The 21,388-nt window shown below is 56.7% G+C and overlaps 1 protein-coding gene across 2 annotated transcripts in view; it reads left to right on the plus strand.

Moving 5' to 3' along the window:
• Positions 1-20,373, plus strand: part of SYVN1 (synoviolin 1) — a 20,620-nt gene extending 247 nt beyond the window's left edge. Inside the window, exons 2-17 of one of the 2 annotated variants that reach the window (XR_006416525.1) lie at positions 4,313-4,468; positions 7,059-7,151; positions 7,784-7,936; positions 8,394-8,442; positions 9,313-9,416; positions 10,409-10,535; positions 12,103-12,202; positions 12,836-12,901; positions 13,012-13,128; positions 13,684-13,835; positions 14,320-14,484; positions 14,628-14,747; positions 15,031-15,217; positions 16,127-16,290; positions 16,412-17,992; positions 18,032-20,373. Coding sequence is in view for 1 of the 2 variants with exons in the window: in XM_044448820.1 (XP_044304755.1) it covers positions 4,337-4,468; positions 7,059-7,151; positions 7,784-7,936; positions 8,394-8,442; positions 9,313-9,416; positions 10,409-10,535; positions 12,103-12,202; positions 12,836-12,901; positions 13,012-13,128; positions 13,684-13,835; positions 14,320-14,484; positions 14,628-14,747; positions 15,031-15,217; positions 16,127-16,290; positions 16,412-16,563 (1,881 nt within the window). In the remaining variant the exon portion in view is untranslated. Of the gene's footprint in view, positions 1-4,312; positions 4,469-7,058; positions 7,152-7,783; positions 7,937-8,393; positions 8,443-9,312; positions 9,417-10,408; positions 10,536-12,102; positions 12,203-12,835; positions 12,902-13,011; positions 13,129-13,683; positions 13,836-14,319; positions 14,485-14,627; positions 14,748-15,030; positions 15,218-16,126; positions 16,291-16,411 lie in introns of both variants that reach the window. The other variant, XM_044448820.1, reaches the window with a different exon arrangement.
• The last annotated feature ends 1,015 nt before the right edge of the window (positions 20,374-21,388 follow it).

A 21,388-nucleotide genomic window follows, 5' to 3' on the forward strand; every position in this document is an offset into this window, starting at 1 on the left:
GGGCCGGGCCGCCGCCGGTGGGGAGCCGCGGGGCCGGGCCGGGCAGGGCCGCCGTCGCGGTCGCGGGGCGAAGCGGCGTCCCCGGGCAGGCAGCCCGCCCCATCCCGCACGCCCCTGCCACGGTCGCGCAGGCTGGGGCTGATGGGGCTGGTGGTCCGGGACGTTAGCAGGGCAGGCGGCTTGCCCCTCCTCAAGCTGTAGTGGGTGGGGACGCTGGTCTTGTTATCTCCTGTGTCAGGGCAGTCCGGCTCGCTGGGGAACATGGGTGGGAGGGTAATCTTGCACCCGTGTTCCCTTTGTGCCTTTCCTGTTCCTCGCTGGACAGAAAGGTGGACTCAATGGGCCCAGGCTCTGATCCGGGATGCTTTCGCTAGTCGCAGTAATTAGGCACTGCCCTTTTCCGTTTGGAGGCTATCTGCTTATGGTTGCTTGCTGCTGGGGAACATGGGTGGGAGGGTGCTCTTGCACGCATGCATGCATGACCTCCTTCTGGGCTTTTCGCTGGGGCAGCTGCTTGGCGGCTGTGCGGAGGGGATGCCGGACTGGGTGGACTCGAGGTCTGCTTTCCAATAAGACTTCTCTTATGTTTTTAAATGCTCTCTGTAGTTCTGCAGTTGTGTCACTCAGATTAATATCACCAATGGCTGGGCAACATGGGCATTGCACTGGAACACCTCGTTAGCCCACTGTATAAACAATGCTTATACAGAACGCTGAACAAAATGGGCCCTGATCCGGCAGGGCTCTTTGGTTCTGTTTCTTTCCATTCCCCTTGTGCTGCTTTCCAGGTGGAAGGTGATTGTGCAAGGACTGAGGGTGTGGGACACACATGCCCAAGGGTTTTGTGCACCCGTGGCTTAGCAGCTTCCTTAGAATAGCTGCACATAAGGGCAAGCCACTTCCACATCTTGTGGAAGCATTAGATGGCAGCTTTCGTTTCTTTGCTGCTTCCCTTGGGTAGTGTTGATAACAACAACAACAACACCAGCCGTGACTGCAGTTTCACAAGTGGGATCTGCACCTGGTGTATTTTCTTTTTCTAACAGACGGTAAAGGGCCCCCAGCTTGCTTCTAGAATGCCTCTTCTGCATGCAGAAACTCCCAGCTTCAAACCCTAGGTGCTCCATATTGGACTAGGAAAGGATCCTGCACGAAACCCTGGAGAGCCAGGGAGCTTCCCCTGTTCCTATAAGTTTGGCTGGTGTCCTTGTCCTGGTATTTCATTCTCCTGCTTTCTAGCCGCTTCCAGCTGGCATGCAGCAGTTTCTGGCTAAGTACCATGGAGGTGTTCTTGTGTGGTTAGGTGTTTTGCTTGTTGCCCACTAGCTTCTTGTCCCAAAGGTATGTGAATGGGGCATTTCTCCACACTTAAACATTGCTCTGAACATGCTGACCTTTTCCTCTTTTAGGGGGGGACCCTATTTTGGTTTGCCATGAAGATGGATCTTTTGCCTCCTAGTATGATTGGAGCATGTATTTTAAGTGCCTTTTATTGTGTAGAAAGACTAAGAGGGAGACTGTATTTCACAATACTTCATTTAAAGTGTTTATATACCGTCCTCTCGCGAAAGCCTCTGAATGGCTCGTGGCTTTAGATCTGTTCTCACATATTCAAGGCAGCTTATGTGTAACATGAAAATGCTGCAGTACAATTACTGTACAATTACAAGTATAATGTCTGCTCATAATCTTTCAAATGGCTCTGTGGTTATTAGCCAGACACTGCAGACTGGGGAAGGCCTGAGGCTAGAGAGCATGGCTGTTTTATCACAACACTTTGAACTCACAGTTATGGCCTGATAAACCAGGATTTGAGCAGCCCTGTTCCGTCTTCCCATGGTACTTGCAGGTAAAACGAGGAAGGGATGGCTTCTGGTCACAGCTGAACAAGATGACTGTTGGGCCGACGCCCCTAGTTAAGTTAGGATCTATAAGCTGCCTACAGACTCTGTTTTAAAGTTGGTTCGCTCCCCTGGCTTGTTTGGATTTCTGGAACCCCATCATCTTGGGGTTGGAAGTCATGAGAAACTATCCCTTCACTCGTTAGTGTACGCTCTTGTGCACAGGGAGTGGAAATGGGCCAGCAACACCGGCCGGCTGCTTGTTCACAGCCCGGTTTTACTCGTGACCCATTCTGTGCCAACACAGTCGCTGCCCGCTTAACCTCCGTGGCTCTCAGTGTGGTCTTATGGTCGCCACACTTCACCAGCTCTCAAGCGAGGCTGCTGAGTAATACCAATAACAATGGTTGAAAGAACAGATTTAAAAAGCTTGAGGTTGTGTGAGGGACGCTTATGTTTACACACTCAAGCCTGTATTGTTACTGTTCCCCTTGACAATCCCGGCTGTGCTAGCTTGTTGCTTTTATTATATATACTGCCCAGAAAGTTTTGGTTATAGGCTGATGGGTACATGGGTTCAATAAATACAATATATCAAGAGAAAATAGTGTCGATAAAAATGAAGGCAACAAAGCGGCAAAAATACCAAGTTAAAATGGCCACAGGCTGTTGCCCCAGAAGGCACCAAAGACTTGATTTTTTTTCAGCTTGTATCCCGCCTGGGCTTTTTAATGCCTGTGGCAGCTGACAGCCCATAATCAAATTGTATCGGGATAGAATCATGTAATAGATATATTAGCAGCTGGGCAATGTTGCTTGGTGTTCCTTCCCCAGAGCAACTGGCTTGCAGAATCTATAGCTGCGGTATTTACCGAGCTGCATCCTTTGCTTCTAATTTATTTATTTATAAGGGAATTCATTTAATGCCCTTTGTGCGCATGGTACCCTGCAGGTAGGGAAAGGACTGCTCCCTGGCCCCGGGGTTTGCCATCTAAGAATAGGCAGAAGTGAGTTTTCAGGGAAGGGGGAAGAAATGGATGCAGATGGCAGTGCCTTCAGCTGCGCATGGTTTTCTGCTCGGGCTCAGCCGAGTGTGGGAAGGAGCGAGTTGCTCCAGAGGCTTTGCGGCAAGGGAGGATTTTGAAGGAGGGACTCGAGTGGAGCAGCCCATAGTAAGGTTGCAACGGAGATGCAAGAAGCGCTTGCAAGGGGAAGTCCTAGGATTCTGGTGCAGCATAATTCAGCACATGGTCCTGAGTAGGACGCGCCTTGAGCGAGGCGGTGGGGGGTTGAGGTGTTGACCCGTAACGGTTTGAGCACTCGGCGCTGGTCAGGCCTTGGAGGTGGCAAGGGCAGGTGCTCCTGGAGCCCGAGGCGCACGGTTGCTCCGTCCAGGCGGAGTAGTTCGCACTTCTCGAAACAAAGCAAACAGCCACCCCTTCCACAGGCTTCGCCTTGCTGGTCGCAGGCAGCAAATTCCCAGTGGAATGCATAGCTCTCTCCTTATGCAGTGCCGGCCTTGGGCAGTGGTGGATGGTGCCGCTTGTTACTGCTGTCTGGGATTTGGCATCAGGCAGCGAAAGGGGCCGGGCCCGTTCTGCAGAGCCCAGGTTGGCCAACTTGCCTTAAGAGGCCTGCAGCCTTCTCAAAATTCCCCCTCAGTTGCTGTAAATGTTTTTAGTTGCCCGTTCTGGGAACGTCGGCGGGACGTGTGCCATGGGGCTTCTTGGGAAGCAGCTTGGCGAAGCCTTTACACCAGCCGATCTGAGCTCTGGGCATGCCAGGTCTCTTGCAGCCAAGCTGCCAGAAGCAGGCTACTGAAGCGGTTTTCGTGTTGTGTTGATCCCTCCAAGCTTATGTGTGGCCTCCACATCGCTGCGTTCACATTCAGTCGCTCCCCGTAAGCGTGGCCGAGCCAGTTGCCTCATGCTAGTGAAAACGGTGTGAGGAGACCCAGCTTTCAGCCGTGAAAAGCTCACTAGTCTTTCTTGAACAAAACCACATCTTTCGCTCTCCTTGCTCCTTAAGCTAAGCTTTAAAAATGTGCGGATGACGCTTCTTGAAATCTACCTGGGAAGACAGAATTTGGCTTGTCTTGTTGAAGTCTTTAACCTTTTTTTTTTTTTTTTGGTAAATCTGTCCAGAGCTGTGGCTAGTTTGGGAAATGGTTAAAAATCCCCTCCGCACCCCTGCCCCGGCCTGCTTCTGGGTGGACATTTCTGCATTGGGTTGCCGTGTGCCAGCTCACGCTTAGCCTAAGCGAGCTATGCCACGCTGGTAAAGTAAACATGTCCAGGCACTCTGCCGCTCAGAATAGATGAGAACAGCAATGTGGGTGTACCGGAACGTTACGATGCAAATCTTGTGGCCTGCGCAGCCATTTCTGTGTGTTTTCCCCTCGCTTAAGCGGAGACCGGGGCTTCTGAGCCTGCCTGCTCACCCAGCCTCCCCCTGCCCTCCCTCTCTCCCAGGTTGCTGGCCGCCCGGCCGGGGCGATGTTCCGAACCGCCATCATGATGGCTGCCAGCCTGGCCTTGACGTCCGCCGTGGTGGCCCACGCGTATTACCTGAAGCATCAGTTCTACCCGACTGTGGTGTACCTGACGAAGTCCAGCCCCAGCATGGCAGTAAGTCTGCATCCCCCGTTGAGCAGGGCGGGGGACTTTCTTGGCTGTTGGGGCGTGTGGTTGCGAATATTATGTATGTGTGTGAAGTTTTTATATGCCGTCCCCTTGCTGTATAGCCTTGGGATGGCTCACAGAAATAAACACAATACAAATAACAATTACAATTAAAACCCGGAAACACCCTGGCTGCGCAATTGAAACCTATAAATATTAAACATTGTTAAACTATTGTTTGAATAAAATAATACACGTCTAGCTTCCGTCGGAAGAGAGCAAGCCTTTTGTAGTTCGGGATTGTCCAACCTGACTGCCTGGAGCAGGGGTCCCCAGTGCAACACCCCCCGGCCCTACCCAGCAAGCTCTCCCTACTCTTCTCCCTGAAAATATTTTAAGAAGCGGTCTCTACACATGAGCCGGTGGACTTCATGGGACCAGGTGACTCTGGAAGCATCTGCGGGCCGGGGGTGCACTTTGCACAAGCAGAGCTTTGGAAACGGAGCGATGGCGTTCAAAGGGTCTTCGGGCAGCATTGGGCTCACGCTTGTGCTCAGCAGGGGGAAACCAGAAGCTGCTCTCTTCCCGAGGGACGGCAGGCCCGCCTCTGTCGGAGCACCTAATCGCTCCCAGTTTGGTGTCACTGAGGTCCGTTGGGTTGCGTGGCGTTCAGGGCCTTGGATGAGGAGCAGGAGGATCCGAGTTCTGTTCTTGTTACTCTTCTATCTCAACGTTGCCTCTGTAACCTGCCTTTCACCTCCTGAGGAAGGGGGGCTTGCGTGGCTCCAAGGCGTCCTCCTAGCAACCCTATAAAGGAGTTTGGCCTGGGGCTGCCACCTCCTTCTAGTCCCCTACTTGGCCACAAGGCCCACTGGGTGACTCAGCCAGTCTCTGGCCTCCCCACAGGGTTGTTGTGGCGAGGACCCTTGTGGACTGCCCTGAGTTCCTGGCCAGAGGAAGGAAGGAAGGTGGGGTGCAGGTGTATTATAATAGCAGTCATAAGATGGCTTTGCTCTGCTTATTGGATCAGGTCTGGTCCCCCCCCCCCCCACCAATGTTCATCTTCCGTCACAGTGTACAAACGCCTTTTCTAGCATTTTCTGCAGCTGCTCCTCTCCCGGTTTGTTAGTTTACCAGGAACAGCCCCTGCTTTCCTGTGCAGGGTAGCACTTGTGCAGCTAGAGGGAGGGAGATTATTGCGGGCCCAAGGAGGAGAGCGGGGCAAAGGAAAGACTAGTTCTATAGGTCTGTGGGTAGCCTTTTGTGTCACTGGTTTCACAGTTAACTCAACCCCGAACTATAAATGGGGTTTGTTCCGCTAGCTGAGCTTCCAGCGTAGCTGATTTTCCTGCCCGGTGTGGGCGACGGACTAATTCCCGGGGCACATTTCTTGTCGTCCCAACCTGGCACCAAAGGCAGTTTGCAAACCACCCCGCAACCCCCGAACAACCTGTGGCCTCCGGGGCGGTTGCCTCCAGCTCTCGGCGGTGTGCAGCCAGGGTGGGAAGCAGTGCTGCGGCGGCTTCTCCCCTTCGCCGCTCATGCAGGCCCGGTCACAGTCGGCTGAACTCCACCCTCCGAGCCGTGCAGCAACACTCTTCCTGCAGCCAGCCCAGTGCCTCCCAGTTCTTTGGCGCGCTCTCTTGCCGCTGGCAGACGCGACAAAGCGCTCCCCATGTTTGTGGGAACCACCGAGCCTGAGGGGGAACAGGCCCCTGGCTTGCCCTCACGACTGAAGCATTGCTGCTTGTGGCGAAGAACGGTCGACTAACGCTTCCGTCCTGGGTACTGCTCAGGAGAGGCTCTTTTGAGCAAAAAGGCGACGTTTGGTTGTTGCCCCGGCCAGAGATCTGCCGGGTCCCACCTGAGCCCCTGCTGTGGTATTGCTGCCTCTGGCTGGGATGAATCGAGAGGGCCAGAAGCCGCCATCTCTCTCCTGCCGGGTGGAGCCCTGGGGGCGCTTCATTTTCCGAAACTGAGTGAAGAAAACACACATCCTTCCCGACTTGCTTGGCCACTGAGTGCAGGCGCGTGTCGGGGCCAGGCCAGGCGGAATGTGTATCGTGCAGACGTGCGAACAAGCATGTTCCTTGTTGGATGAACAGCAGCCTCAGAATCCTGCACAGCTTTGGGATCGTGTGTGATGGGGTGGAGAAGTTCTAACGCTTCCCTTCCACCACACCAACAAAGCAATAAAAAAAACTATTGCCACATCACCTCAAAGGAGTGATTCCGTGCACCGAGTCTCTCAGCCACTGTCAGATCTGTCAGCACTCGAAGTTGGAGGAACACCTTCGTTCCTGCTGGCAGGTTCGGCAGTGGCGATCTGTGTGCGCACCCTTCGTTCGGGGCGCTGGGAAGAGGCACTGTCAAGCTGCAAACAGATTAAAGGATCACCTTCTGCCCCCATGGGTGCCAGGCCGAGTTATCCTGTTAGTGTCTGATTAGTGGATTGCACAGTGATGGAAGTAGCTCAAATTCTCTGCGTCGAGTGCAGCGAGGGCTCTAATCGGGATTTCCCACTAGCAGAGCTGCGTGCGAAGGCAGTTTCTCATCTCGCTCTCTCCCCCCACCCCCATCTTGCTGCCATTTCCAGGTGCTGTACATTCAGGCCTTCGTCTTGGTGTTCCTTTTAGGCAAGTTCATGGGCAAAGTGTTTTTCGGACAGCTCCGGGCAGCGGAAATGGAGGTGAGCGTGGCCAGGGAAATGTGGCTCCGGGTCGACATTGGATCGGGGTCTTGATGGGAAGCTGGAGGTCTTGGGCCCGGAGGGGTGTGGGCCTTCGGGGCTTCAGCAAGGGGGACAGCATCCTGTCATCCTGGAGGGGACCTGGCTCTGCTCGGGATGTTCCACTCTCCTCCTGGAGATCTCTCTAGCAGCTCGGAAAGGCAGAGGGCTTTTCATTCTTGAAGGGTTCGATTATTAATAGCACTTCATCAAACCAGTCCAGGCCGGAATGGCCCGTTTTTCATAGCTTGGGAACTTGGAGGGTAAGTGGAGCAGTGTTCTGAGGAGCATCCAGGGGAGAGGGAAGACGCTTGGTTGCCTTGTCCCCCAGCAGTTCAGGTGCGTGGCTTCCGGTTCTGGGTCACTTGAGTACCTTGGAGCTGGAAGGGCGACAGGCGCCCTCTTGCAGACAGGAAGATAGAGGTGCTCAAGTCTCTGCCCGGCCCCCGTCTCAGCTCCACCTGTATCATGCAGTGGCTCCCGGAGACCCCAGACCCCTACCTGGCTGGGTGGAAGAGCGGGGTGTGGCTGGCGGGTGCCTGGGGGCGACCCAAGGTATGAGAGAGCGCCCTAACCCAGGTTTGCCCCCGCAGCACCTGCTCGAGCGGTCGTGGTATGCCGTGACCGAGACCTGCCTTGCCTTCACAGTCTTCAGGGACGACTTCAGCCCCCGCTTTGTGGCCCTGTTCACCCTGCTCCTCTTCCTCAAGTGCTTCCACTGGCTGGCCGAGGACCGGGTGGACTTTGTGAGTATGCGAACGCAAGCTGGGACGGCCCCGGGGGCCATGGGAGGCGGGAGCTCTCTGCCTGCTGAATAACATTTGAACCTGCTGGAGTGGAGGGCCGGAGGGACGGCCTGAGGCGCCCCGTTGAGTGCCGAGTCTGCCAGGACTGCGATACCTGCACCGTCTCCCTCCACCTGGAAAGGGAGCGCTTGCTGCTGGTTAAAACCAGGCCTGGCTCTTCCCATCTGTAGCAGCCGCCTCTGTGCATTCCTCCGGGGACCTTCTGAGCGCAGGGAGTTGGTCCAGGGGCAGCGTGCCAGGATGCAGCGGCTGCACATGTGACGTGGCCATAGAATTTGCGGGAGAAGCAAGCTCGGCCTGTCCATAAAGGCATCAGTTGCCGCTTGTCTCGCAACCGTAATGAGGCTCAGCGAGGGTTTCGTGGTAGCTGGCTGACTCCTTCCCCCCCTTTTTCCAGATGGAGAGGAGCCCGAACATATCCTGGCTCTTTCATTTCCGCATCGTCTGTGAGTACCTGTTGTCCCCTTTCTGCCACGCAGGTGCTTTGATTCCCCCCTCCCCTGGCAGTGGGGCTCGGGAGTCCCCGGGGGTCTTACTCAGGTGCTTGCCCAGGGTGGTGTCCTCCGCCAGGGCCAAAGTATCCTGCATACATTTGGATCATTTGCTGCCTGGGGCAGATCACATGCTCCGCTGGCAGTGCACCAGAGGACGTCTGCAGCTTTGTGAGAGGACAGGTGAAATGCCGGGGGGAGCGAGTGTGAGCAGACCCTGGTCCTCATCGGATGCTCGTGCCCCCTTTTAAACACTTCCCGTGGGTTCTGCAAAGGAGGCAGGAGGTGGAAGATGGATTCTGGCAGCAGCTCGCACACCCGGGGAAGCAGCGGCCCCCTGAAATGATTCTTCTGGGTGGTTTGCCTGCCAGTGGGATGCACTGGCCCAAAAAACTAATAGCATTGCTAAGAGCAGAATTCTGTAGCGATAGGAACACGGTGCCATTTTTCAGCATTCAGAAAGTGCCTGTCTGGAGACCTGCAGTCTTAAGAACGAAGGAGGCACGAGCTAAATGAAGCAGCAGGCAGAGCAAATGGACGCTTTGGTCTTTCACCCAGGAAGCTTTACTGCCCCTCACATCGCTCAGGACACTGAATCAAGGGGGCGTTTTAAAACTGCATGGGTAGAGGAAGCCACTGAGAGGGATGCAGCCCGGAGAGAGCCTGTCTCTTAGAGCCGCCATTTGTCGCTTGGTCCGGAGCGCCGCTGTTCCCTGCGTCTTTGCTCTCAGCTGCGCGGGGCTCCCTGAAGATGCAGCGGCTGAGTGGAGTGGCCTTGGGGAGGCAGGCGTGGCGCCCCCTCACTGGCCTCGGCTTGCTTTTCAGCTCTGATGCTGCTCCTGGGCGTCATGGACTTCCTCTTCGTCAGCCACGCCTACCAGAGCATCCTCACGCGGGGGGCCTCGGTGCAGCTGGTCTTCGGCTTTGAGGTGAGCAGGCGCCCTCGGCGGGCAGGCGAGGGTCCCGGCTGCAGAGAGCAGGAGGGGGGTGCAGGCCCTGGAGGGTGATCCCTGGGGCAGCCGAGTGTGGGGTGAAGGCTCAGGCCGCGTTAGTCTGTGTCCCCACTTAAGCCGTCAGTGTGTTCTGCGCAAGGCAGGGGTGGCAGACTGCAGGGCCGGGGGCCAAACGGCCCCTCCTGGGGCTCCCTTCTCCCAGTCTGGCTGTCCTGGCGTCGTCCACCCCCTCGCCCTTTTCTAAGTGGTTCCGCTTTGTCACTTAAAGGCCTTTCCACCAGCAACTAAGATTAAGTGCGACATAAGGCGGTTTTTGTTCTGCATTTTGCCTCTGCCCTTTTGCTGTTGGAGCCTGGGAGCTTGGCCCTGCAGTACTCTGAATTCCCCCCCCACCCCCCGAGTCATGGCGTGAGGCTCCCTCTAGGCACGTGAGCAGGCTGGAGGGGTGGGGGCTACATGGCTTCCCCCTCCTAACCTGACTGAAAGTGCCTTTAAGCCCCACTCTTGGGCTGAAACTGCTCCCAGAATAGTTTGTCAGCCCAGTGTGAAGCAAGACAGTCGGAGCCCGCAGGCTCCTGTGAAAGCCACGCCTCGAAAGAGCGGGTGGAGGGGGAAGCGGAGGAGAAAATTTGGGGCTCCCTAGTCTCTCCTCTAGCCGCCAGCGGGGATGCAAACCGCTTGGGTGCTGTGATGCCGCCAGGAGGGAGCGGAGCCCCGAGGCCTGTCCAGGGGCGTGATGCGAGACCCCCGCTTCCTTTCTCCATCCCTGCTCCGATGCATCGGCTAGATGCCTGCCCTTGCCTGTGGCTCCCCATCTGTGCAGACCGAGCTGCTGCCGGAGGGGGATTTCGGCCCCCTCTTGCTTTTCCCATTGCAGCCACTGAAGTGAGGGCGAAGGAAGCCAGCGGAGGTCTCCCTGCACCAGCTCAGGGGGCTCTCCCCCTCCCGCTCTCCCTCGCTTTCCGCAGTACGCCATCCTCCTGACCATGGTGCTCACCATCTTCATCAAATACGTCCTGCACTCCGTCGACCTCCAGAGCGAGAACCCCTGGGACAACAAGGCCGTCTACATGCTCTACACAGAGCTCTTCACAGGTGAAGGATGCGGCGGCCCAGCGCTTGCTCCGCGTGTCGCAAGAAGGGCCGCGCAAGGCCCCTGCCCAGAATCCGGCGAGCCGCCGCTGGGCTTCGCCAGCCACCTGGCCTTTCGTGTGAGCCACATCCCGGGCCCGGCTGAAATCAGCCCTGATTCAGAACCGGAAGGGCCTCGAGCCTTACTGAGAGGCGGGCCTGCACACCAAGCTCGGCTTCTTTGCACGCAGGAAGCCTGCGTTTCGTTCTCCAGCATCTCTGGATATTGCAAGAAAGCCTCCCTGGAGCCCTGGGAGTCAACACTCCGGGGGCAGCTGGAGCCCCCTGCGCTCCGCGGCTGCCTCTTCATTTATTTGAAGTATTGCGAGAGTGCCTGTCGCCCTAGGAGTGCCAGGCGCACGAAGACCTCCAATCCAGAAGTCCCTGGGCAAGAGAAGGAATGATAAGGGGGCGGGGCTGTATAAAGCGGGGTGGCCTGTGGCAGCCAGTTTACGGGAAGCCCCGGCCGAAACACCTGGAAGGAGCGCGTGCTTTGCCCTCTTGCCCGAAAGGACGATGCTGATTTGCTGAATGGCAGCCGTCCTCCTCTGAAGCCCTCCTGTAAGTTTTTCCACTGGCCACATGCAGTTGCAGCCCTGAAAACATCTCGTTTGGGCCAGCAGCCTCGTCCGGCCCGGCGTGCTTATGAAAGCAGTGGGATTAATCACACGGCCTTTTTCCCGCCCGGTCCCCTCTGGAGGCGGCAGAGCACAGCTTCCATAATTACCATGGTCACAATTTGAACAAAAATATTCTCTCACACACCCTAGATTAGCTGAGAGCCATTTCATCTTGTTCTTGTCGGGATTTTGTCCTGGGCTATTGAATGCTGCCCTTCCCAGCTTGAAAATTCAGTGTGGATGTGAATATTTGGGGACTCCTTCCCGATATTACATGCTGCACACAATCATTTTAGGGTGTTTGTATTGTCCTGGTTTTACCTTCACCCAGGCCACTCCATCTGCTCTGCATTATGTGCTAGCTGCACTCAAATGTGTAAAAGGACAGCTGCCTCCCCGCAGCTCAGCAGGGCTGCCCTGTCCATTGAGCATAACTGAACGGTGGTCAAATTAGCAGACACATTTCCACTCCGTATTTTTAACCTAAGATGCTTTTTGAATGTTCAAGCTCTTGCCTTATTTTCCCTCCTTCCGCGTTGGTTTCAATAACGAACAGTCTTAATGAAACCTAAATTCAAGTGCTAACTTTCTGCTTATAAGCTCTACGTAGGTATTTTAAGAAATGCTTGCTGTAAATGGAGAAACTGGAATTTGCATAACGGCAGAGTGCTTTGCTTTCAGATGTTTTGGAGTAACATTGAATTAGCACGATACAGGCATGCCTGCATTTTCACTGCCACCCCAATGAAGGGAAGTAGTTTATTTTTAAATGTGCTGGCCAGCTTCAGGAGCTTCTCACAGGCCCCTTTGTATCCCCCGCCCCCCCCCCCCCACATTGGTCCTGCTTTCTGACATCCACCTGCCTCTTCAGCCTGTCCTAATCGGATCCCACTTCCTCATCCTCTGCACAGGCTTCATCAAGGTCCTCCTGTACATGGCCTTCATGACCATCATGATCAAAGTCCACACCTTCCCGCTCTTCGCCATCCGGCCCATGTACCTGGCCATGAGGTGAGGCCCATGGGGGGGGGGCGGTGTCTGTCTGTACATCTGTCTCCATGTGGCAGCGGACGATCCCTCGGACTTCAGAGTAGCTTCAAGGAGACTTTGCAGTGCTTCATGGCAGCCTTCCCCAAGCTAGGGTCTTCCGGAACGACTGGACTATCCAAGTCCCAGTATCCACAGCCCAGCATATGGCAAGTTGGCTGGCGATGGTTGGAGCTGCAGCCAGAAAGATACGGAGTCAAGCAGATTGGAGAAAGCAGCTGTGCTGGTTAATGCCATGTGTGTGGAGAGAGAGCAGCTTTACTTGACCTGTTGTGTTTTTAAAACAAACACTTTAGAATAGTTACAGTTAACCAGCGGCTGTAACTATCCATGGATCAGCCTTTTTTAGTGGGTGGGGGGGAAGGTGGCTGGTCTGCTCTTCCCGAGCACGTTTTCTGCTTTTTGAGTAGCTCAGCTTAACCATTCCTTGCGCCCGAGGCACCTTTACTACCTGCCTGTTCCCAAAGTACCTCTAGTTAAACATCTTTTCCACCCGGATTTTCCCTGTTCTCAAGGATGCCCCCTCTATATAATGTTTTCGCTGAAGCTTTACATTCGGCAATAGGCCCGTCCTGATTCTCTCCTCTGTGTGTCCAGGCAGTTCAAAAAGGCCGTGACAGACGCGATCATGTCGCGCCGAGCGATCCGCAACATGAACACCCTGTGAGTAGCGTGGCTCGCGTATGCTTGCAGAAGCACCGGCTCCCCGATCGGCGCCGCTGGGTTGGTGCGATGTGCTGAGCTCACGTCCGCCTGCAACCCTTTCCCGCCAGGTACCCCGACGCCACCCCGGAGGAGCTGCAGGCCATGGACAACGTCTGCATCATCTGCCGGGAGGAGATGGTGACGGGCGCCAAGCGCCTGCCGTGCAACCACATTTTCCACACCAGGTGAGGGGAGTCCGCCGCTCGCTGACCCTCGGGATCCAGCTCCCGGCGTGGCCGAGCAGGCCTGGAGCAGTGCAGGCTTCGTCTGGGTGAGAAGGACGGCCGGTGGGGCAGCCCCTCGTTGGGCAAACCCGCTTGACGTCAGTTGGGAGACGGAGCGCCGTTCCCGTTAGGCGCTGCTCAGCGAAAGCCAGAGCTTCCAGGTCTCCCCCCCCCCCGCCCCCTGCTGTCCCTCTGCCCCCTTGCATGGAGCCACAGAACATCCCTTGCTTTTCTCTGGACCCTAAAGGAAGGCGGGGGCTCTCTGGGGATCAGGGTGCTCCCCTGAGGCCGCTTAGTGAGAGGAGCGTCAGGGCCAAGCGCCTGCGCTCCGTTCCTGCACGATGCGTGTTGGGCGCCGTTCCTCGAGCATCCCCGTTAGGACCATGGGCTTTGTGGGCGGGGAGAAACGAGGGAGGGAGCCGGACGGGGGGTGTGGGTGCGTGCTGCCTGGGTGGTGGGCTCGGGCCGCAGCTGTGGTTGGCCGGCTGGCTCTGATGGATGTGTCCCGTCCCCCAGCTGCCTGCGATCCTGGTTCCAGCGGCAACAGACCTGCCCCACGTGCCGGATGGACGTCCTGCGGGCCTCCCTCCCCACGCAGTCGCCGACGCCCCCCGAGCAGCCGGAGAGGGGGCAGCAGCCCCCGCACCCGGGGCCCCAGCCCCCAAACTGTGAGTCCCCGTTGTGCGTGCGACTGCTCTCGGCTCTCTTCCCACGCCGGGGTCATCAGAGCGCCCTGAGCGTGCTGGCTGCAGACCAGCCCCAGCGGCCTTCTCCGACCCGGCGTCCTGCCCCATTGCGGGTTTTGCGCTTCAGCTTTCTGGCAAGGCCTTGATCGGTTCACTGGCACACGTTCCTTTGCTGCAGTACACGAAGGCCATTGGCAGAACTGCCGGAGGCAAACACGGGAGAGCACTTACTGCGGTCTTGAACTGTGGCAACAGTTCCAAAAAGCCAAGTGCCTGAACTCAGAACGGGGGCCGCTTGCACCCCCCAAAGGCGATCCCCGCCCCCCGTGTCTTCCTTGAATTCCAGGATGACTTTGGTGGCAGGGCGGTTCGGTCCACTCCACGCCAGGCTCCCAGCTGCTGTGGCACCTGAGGCCGAGGGCTCCAGGGAACTTGCGGCCACCTGTTGTACCTTCTTTCCCCACAGTTCCCCAGGGCATCCTGCCGCCTTTTCCTCCGGGAATGCTCCCCCTCTGGCCCCCCATGGCTCCGTTCCCTCCGGTGCCCGGGGTCCAGCCGCCCCACAACATGGACAACGCTGCTCCCGGGGCCGCCGCTGCCGCTCCTTCTGCATCAGGAACACACGCCTCAGGTGAGCCGCTCCGTGGCTCTGGCAGCGGGCGCAGGGCGAGCGCAGGTTCCGGGGCTGCCACCCGGCCATATGCATGCTGGACGGCCGCCGTTGGCCTCCACTTTTAGACCACCACGAGTTCATGCCGCCGTGTTCTCCACCAGGCACCGCAAGGCCCAGCGGGGACTCGACCTCTCCAGCGGACGGTGCGGCCCCTTCGGGGACAGTGCCCGGCTTCCCCTTCCCTCCTCCTTGGATGGGGATGCCGTTCCCGCCGTTCTTTGGTAAGTTTCGGGGTGGAAAGGGAACCGGTCCGTCTTCGTGTGGTTGGATGGCTGGCTGAGAGGTGTTTTGGCGGGAAAGAGCTGGCAGGCCAAGCCGGCATGGCACCAGGGAACCAGCCTTCCCCCTTGGCGTGACATCGGGTCCTTCCCGGGAGGCTTGGACGATCCGGGCGGAGAGTCTGCCGACTAATTCATCCCTTTCCAAGGCTGCCTGAGGAACTCTCGGATTTAGCCATCCGCTTCTGCTCACGCTCCTCCATCTCTGTCCCGCTTCGTCCCAAAGGTTTTCCTCCCATGCCAGTTCCGCCCTCGGGCTTTGCGGGGCTGACGGAAGACGAGCTGCGGGCCATGGAGGGCCACGAGCGGCAGCACCTGGAAGCCCGGCTCCAGTGCCTGCAGAACATCCACACGCTCCTGGACGCGGCCATGCTGCAGATCAACCAGTACCTCACCGTCCTGGCCACCATCGGGTAGAGCATCGTGTTCCTCCGAGAACGCCGCGTTTCTCTTGCCTTCCCCCTCCTAGGAGAATGGGCCGCCTTCTGCCAAAGGGGGCGCCCCGCGGCCAAGGCTTCCACTCAAATGAAAGTGCGAAAGCAGTCGGACGTGTTGAAGCCGCCGGCCCGTCTCACACACACGGGGAGCCCAAGGTGGCTTGGACGGTCTCCGTCCTCCGCTCTCGTAAGGTTTCAGGGCGCTGCAACTCGGTGCTCTCCCCGGGAGCAGGCGCAGAATAAAACGTGAAAGGGCAGAGCAGCACAGCTTCGAAGCTCCACTCGAGGTCGTGCTCGCGCACTGTAGCAGAACTCTGCGGTGTGGAGCACTCCTGCCCTCGCTGTCTCGGTCAGTCGGCTGCGCCCTCGCCCAGGGTCCGCTCGGCCAGCGCTCCGCGGCGGCTGAGACCGTCTGGTCCTCGTTGGGTCGCGGTTTTTGACGCAGCGTTTGCTGTTCTTGTGCAAAACTTTGGGCTTCCTGCAAGCCTTGCACCCGATGCTGTTTCGGCTTCCTGAACTCTGGCACTCAGGCCCGGAGTAGAAGGAACGATACACATTTACTGAACGTGATTACCTTCCCAGGCCCTAGGATTTGCCATTCTAAGAATTGATTGATGTTCGGCATAGATCTAAGCCTGGCCTTGCCAAAGTGGCAGCTCCTTGCCTGCGTTTCTCTTCCAGCCACAGAGGGTCCGTCTCAGTGCGCAGCGACCAGCCTCCTTGTTCCAAGTTTTGCTTCTGTGACTCCTCCTTTGCGAAGGAGACTTTGCGGGTCTTACACAGGACACGGTCCAGGCTCCAAGGCCAGCCAGCTCGTCCTGAGGGCGGCCGAGGCCTGGGCCCTCTCTGGGCTTTCTGCCCACTGTCCCACTCTCTCTCCGGCAGGGCGCCCCGGACTTCCGCAGCGCCATCGAGTGCTCCCGCCACTTCGCCCTCTCCGCCCGAGACCCTCGGCTCCGAGCCTCTCTCTGGTGACGCCTCCAGCCCTTCGCAACCCGCCAGCAGCTCCGTGTCCCCGGCAGCAGAGACAGACCCGTCAGCGCAAGCAGGTAACGGAGTCTCTTCGCCCAGCAGGCTTCTCGGCTTGCTGGGCGCCTCCCTGTTGGGGCCACGCGGCCTGCATCTGCGGCTCGGTCACCTGGTCCGCTGACCGCCTTCCCCTTCTCCTAGGCCCGTCCTTGGCGGCTGGCGCGGAGGGCTACACGGAGCCGCCCGGCCTCCCCGAGGACACCGAGCACTCGTCCCCCGAGGAACCCGACACAGCGGAGCTGCGCAGGCGCCGACTCCAAAAACTGGAACTGCCCTCCTCCGCCTCACATTGATGCTCCCGGGCGCCCCCTCCTGGCAGGCCTCGCTGCGTGCCTGGGCTGCTTCCCCCTTTGCCTTTGACACGTGGGGCCACACGCCACGAGTGCGAAGGGGCAGGAGAAGCGAGGCCGGGACCCCGCGGAACTGGTGCGGTCGAGGGCCAGCACAACAGGAAGCTGCGTGGGGAGGAGACCGGGGGTGCAGAACTGCCTTCGCCTTGATTTATACCTTTGCAGAGGAAACAGTTGCTCGCTTTTGCGATACGGATCAGTCCTGCCTCGCAAGGGTGGCTGTGCGTCTCGGCTCTGGATCTCAGCCGGATGGACTCACGCAGCACAGAAGTAGCGCTTTCGAGCTGGGAGGGCTTTCCCTCCCTCCCTCCCCTTTCTAACCGACAAGGTCACTGATTCTCCGCCATGCATTTGGGAAGGGGGCGGTTCTGCTGACACGTCTTTGGTTTGGTTTTCTCCTGCCTCGGTTCCCTGGTGGTGGGCTTTCGTGTGCGTGTGTGTGTGGAGGTTGTGAGGACCCATCCCAAGCGGGCAAGACTGCAGTGTCAATCTAGGGAACAGCTTGGCGCGTGCCTGCCTGCTTTTCTTGTGGGTGCGACGCTCAGGTTTGTTCCTCCCCATTTCCGTCGCACAGGGGTCTCCGAATGGACAGGCCTCCATCCCTTTTCCACCCTCAATTCCCCCCTCTCCCAGTCAGGCGGGATGGGAAACGGGGCCGTGGGGCTGCGAATGAAGTTTTGCGGGCTCTTCCTCAGCTTGGGTTGGAGGCGTTCCGTTGCCAGATTGCGAGCCCTGTGTTCTTCTCCGCTCCCTGTCAAGATGGCCCATTTTTCCACACGGCCCGTCGGTGACCCAGCTCTCTTGCACTTCCTCATTTGGCTCCTTAAAAATGGGTTCCAGCAGTTACGGGGCAAGCAGGCACCTGTAGATTGAGAAGTGTGTCGCTCGGAGAAGGTTTGGCTCGTTCTCCTCCTCTTGGCTGCAGAAGAGCTGGGGACCAAGGAGGGAGAGGTTACCGTGCAAATGCCGAATCGTGGAGTTCCGGTTTGGTTTGTAGCCAGTTCTGCTAGTTTGTGGCGGTCCCGATCCTGGTATCCTTAGAGCCCGCTAGAGTTGGTGCTGTCTAGCCAGTCCTGCAGCTCCTTGCAGCGTCTCTTTGGCCTGTCCCCACAACGCTCGGCCCCGGCGCTCTTGGTTTGGAAGTTCTTGCCGAGGCACAGGGCTGTCCGTTCTCGGGGCCCAAAGGCGCTGCCGTCGGAAACCTGACTGCCTGGGCCCGTCGCATTCCGTCCCCCTCTGGTGTGCTTTGCCGGAAGCTGGCGTTTCCATCAGATCAGCGTCAGGCGTGGCCCGGTTTCCGCAGGGTGGCAGGCGGAGGTTCTGTCCACGAAGGCGGGGCTTCCGAAAAGCGGCTTCCCTGTGCAAACAGCCAGTGGCGACGTGCTGGCTGCACCCTTCGTGCCAACACCAGGGCGCTCCAGGTGGAGACGTGAAGCGTGGGTGTCGAGTCTCGTGTGTCGCCCGTAGAGCTGACGGCCACGCTCGCGGGCCGCGCCTGGTCCCCCCCCACACCGATACCCTGTAACGTGCCCCCAGGTTGCCTCTGACCGCCCGGCGATTACTCCTAGCACAGCAGCTCGTGGGGACTAAGTTTTTGCTGGGTTTCTAAAAGGCAAGGCTGCATCGGATGGTTTAGACAGACCAGCTGCCTAGGCCGAAGTTCGGGCTTGTTAGTTCGTTTGCACTTATTAAGGTGTATCGTTCTCGGATGGATTGGTGAAACACAGTATTATCGTTGGCTTTTTGGTAGAGGAGCAAGGAATGGGGCAGGGGGGAGAGAAGAGGTGCAGCAGAGGCGGTTTCAAGTATTGCTTTCAATAAAAGACTTTGATCCAGGCTCCTGTTAAATTCCTCTTTCTGCCTGCAAGGAGGCCTCGGCGTGCCGCTCGCTCTTGCCGCTCTCCTGCAAGTTGGAAGGACTGAAGCGTTCGCACGACTGTCATGGATGTGGCGGATCTGACCATGCAGGAAGGGCCTGTTTCTGCAAAGCAGGATTTGCTTGGAAGAAGACAAATGAGGGGTGACTTCTTGGTGCAACTCTTGCCTTGTCCGTACGTGATGATCTAAATTTTATTTTTAAACGGAGACCCTGGTGCTCTCTTCTGAGCAAGTGAAGGAAAAGCCAGTGCATTGGTTGGGAAGGAAAGCAGTTCTCCAGTAATGCCATGTAGAGACTCCCCACTGCAGACACCCCCCCTCAATCTGGTGCCCTCCCGATGGGTGGGATTACAATTCCCAACATCCCCGGGGCTTGCTGTGGGATGCCGTCCAACGCATCGGGATGGAACCAGGTTGGGTTCCTGCAGTGCGGGGCCAGAAAGGAGCCTCCCAGGCTGAGTCTGCCCCGCTTCCTTGCAAAACATCATTTGACAGCCAGCGACGTCCTAACAGGGTGATGCGGACTGGCGTTTTTGACCGGTGCAGCCCGTTCCCTCCAAATGGCGCGCTCCCTCCCTCGCTCTGCGGTTCTTACCCCACCGATCCTCTGCTCGTTCCGTTCTGGGCTCTGTCTCTGTTAATTTCGGCACTCAAGGATGGCATTTAGCAAAGCGCTGGAGAGGCATGTCCTCGAAACTGGGCCTCTTCCGGTCCAGCCGGACTGAATTGCAGCCTGGGAGCGGGATGCCGAAGGCCAGGAGGGCCCGGACCCCTTGGTGACCCTTGGCAGCCGCACCAGCTTGCCCCCTCAGACGCTCGGTAGCCGACTTGCTTGACCTTGGACACGCAAATGGCACGGTGGCTGATGCCTGGCCCGAGTTGTAGGAATGAATACTTCTTGGAGCGGAGAGAAGGAGAAGGAGCGTGAGCAGCAAGAGCTGAAATCGGAAGAAAACGCAAAGGCGGGTTTTCTCCGCGTGATTCCCGGGCCCTGCCCGGGCCTTCGCCTTCCCATCGGCACAGAATCCGCCGCTGAGGCCGCAGTTCAAAATGGAGAGGCCCGCCAGGCGACTCCCAGGAGGCAGACAGAGACTCAGATCTATTATCAGTTCACAACCGCTTATTCTACAATCCCCTTGTGCCGGCCCTCTTTTTTTTTTTTTTTTTTTTAAGGGTTTTGATTTCATGCACACTTGCTGTCTTGCTCCAAGTGGCCTTTCTGTTCACTCCTCCAAAGCGACGCCTTTGAATGTGACTCGTTCAGATGGGGGATCCGTCTCGCCTTCACCTGCAGTGCTCCACCACCTGCCACGCAATTCTGTACAGCCAAAAATTCTATTTTTTTAAAGTTCTGGTTTCTTAGGGAAAGAAGAGCTGGCCAGGAAAGTCAAGGGTGAGCCCCCACCCAGCCGCTCCCCTCACAAGTTCCGCATTTCTGGGGTTCCGCATCTAATTTCAATCTCTGGTGTAAAAGAAGAAATTTATATTTTGTAAAAGCGATAATTGCACATGGAAACGCTGCGTCAGGTTACTTGCCAAACCTGTAATTTGCCCTCTTAAAAACAAAACAGACTTAAACTTTGTTTTGACTTCTCGTCAGTGGGTGGTTCTGATTTCTTATCACATCGGCTGTGTTTGGCTCAGGGTTCACTGAACGCTCCCCCAGTTTTTTTGTTCTCAGACTTGGCTCCTTCCTAAGTTGATTGCAAAACATGAGGCAGTGCAACAGAACTGTTTACGGCCTCTTTTTCTTACAGCTGTTTGGCTGCATGTTTCACGGAGGTGGAGAAGGTTTGGAATAATGTTTTGTAAATACTGTATAATTTTTAATAGCTTGAATTGTATATATATGGCAAATAAACTTGCACTAAAGTTTGTGTTGTGTTTCTTGTGAAGTCCTCCCTCCCTCAAGCAACCCCATGAATTTCCTGTCCATCAAAACCCTGCTCAGCTCTTGAAAATGTGGGTTTCCTTGATGAGCTCCATTCCTCTCCTGTTGGCATATTGCTTCTCTTCCATAATTTCATCAGGTCTGAATACATTTCACCTTTCTGTCTTTCCACTACCATATTCATCACTTTATGCACCTTTCACACTAAACTACCTTCAGTGGAATAAGAAAAGACCTGTAAGAAAGCAGGGAAAGACCGAAAAGAGCAACTTGGCCCTGAGCTAAGCATTCGTGTTGCAGAACGAAGGGAACATAAAATCGAGACATAAAATCCTCCACTTGCAGCAGCGCGAAGAACATTTGCCCACTCTGCATATTTTGGTCTGCAGTATGTGTTATCCCTTACCCTCGGCCCTACTGCTGTGGCTGGTGGGAGTTGTAGTCCATCGAGTTGGAACAACCTTGAGTGTGTTCAAGGATGAGGCTGCCCGGAAGCTGGAAAGCTCAGCTGCTGGCTAAGAGAAGCACCTTTCGCTTATCCCAGCGGAGTCCACCCTGCTTGCTTTGGGAAGCTGGTGGAGGGCAGTGTATCCTCGGAGGGCGTTCTCTGGGCGAGTGGCTGTTTGCTTTACGTCTGCGGCCTTGACGTTAACCACCCCCAGACAGCATCCGGAGGGCCTTTTCAGTTGTGGCGCCGCAGCTTTGGAATGAACTCCCCAAAGAGTGCTTGCTTTGTATTCTTGTGGGCGCCTGGTGAAGAACTTTCTGCTTTCCCAGCATTTTAATCCTCTGACTTTTCAGCTTTGGTTTTAAGTATCCTATTTTATTTCCGAACGGCGGTCGTGCTTCTGTGCCGAATAATGGGAATTGTGGTTACGGTTGTGATCTCTTAATTTTATTGTGCTCGTGTGTCGTTTTAACTTTGGTTAACCTGCTTCCAGAGAGCCTCAGCTATTCAGTGGTATATGAGTAAGTACTATTATTTCTAAATGTGCATTG

Source organism: Varanus komodoensis, unplaced genomic scaffold (assembly GCF_004798865.1).
Source record: "Varanus komodoensis strain SLA01 unplaced genomic scaffold, ASM479886v1 scaffold55, whole genome shotgun sequence".
Lineage (NCBI taxonomy): Eukaryota > Metazoa > Chordata > Lepidosauria > Squamata > Varanidae > Varanus > Varanus komodoensis.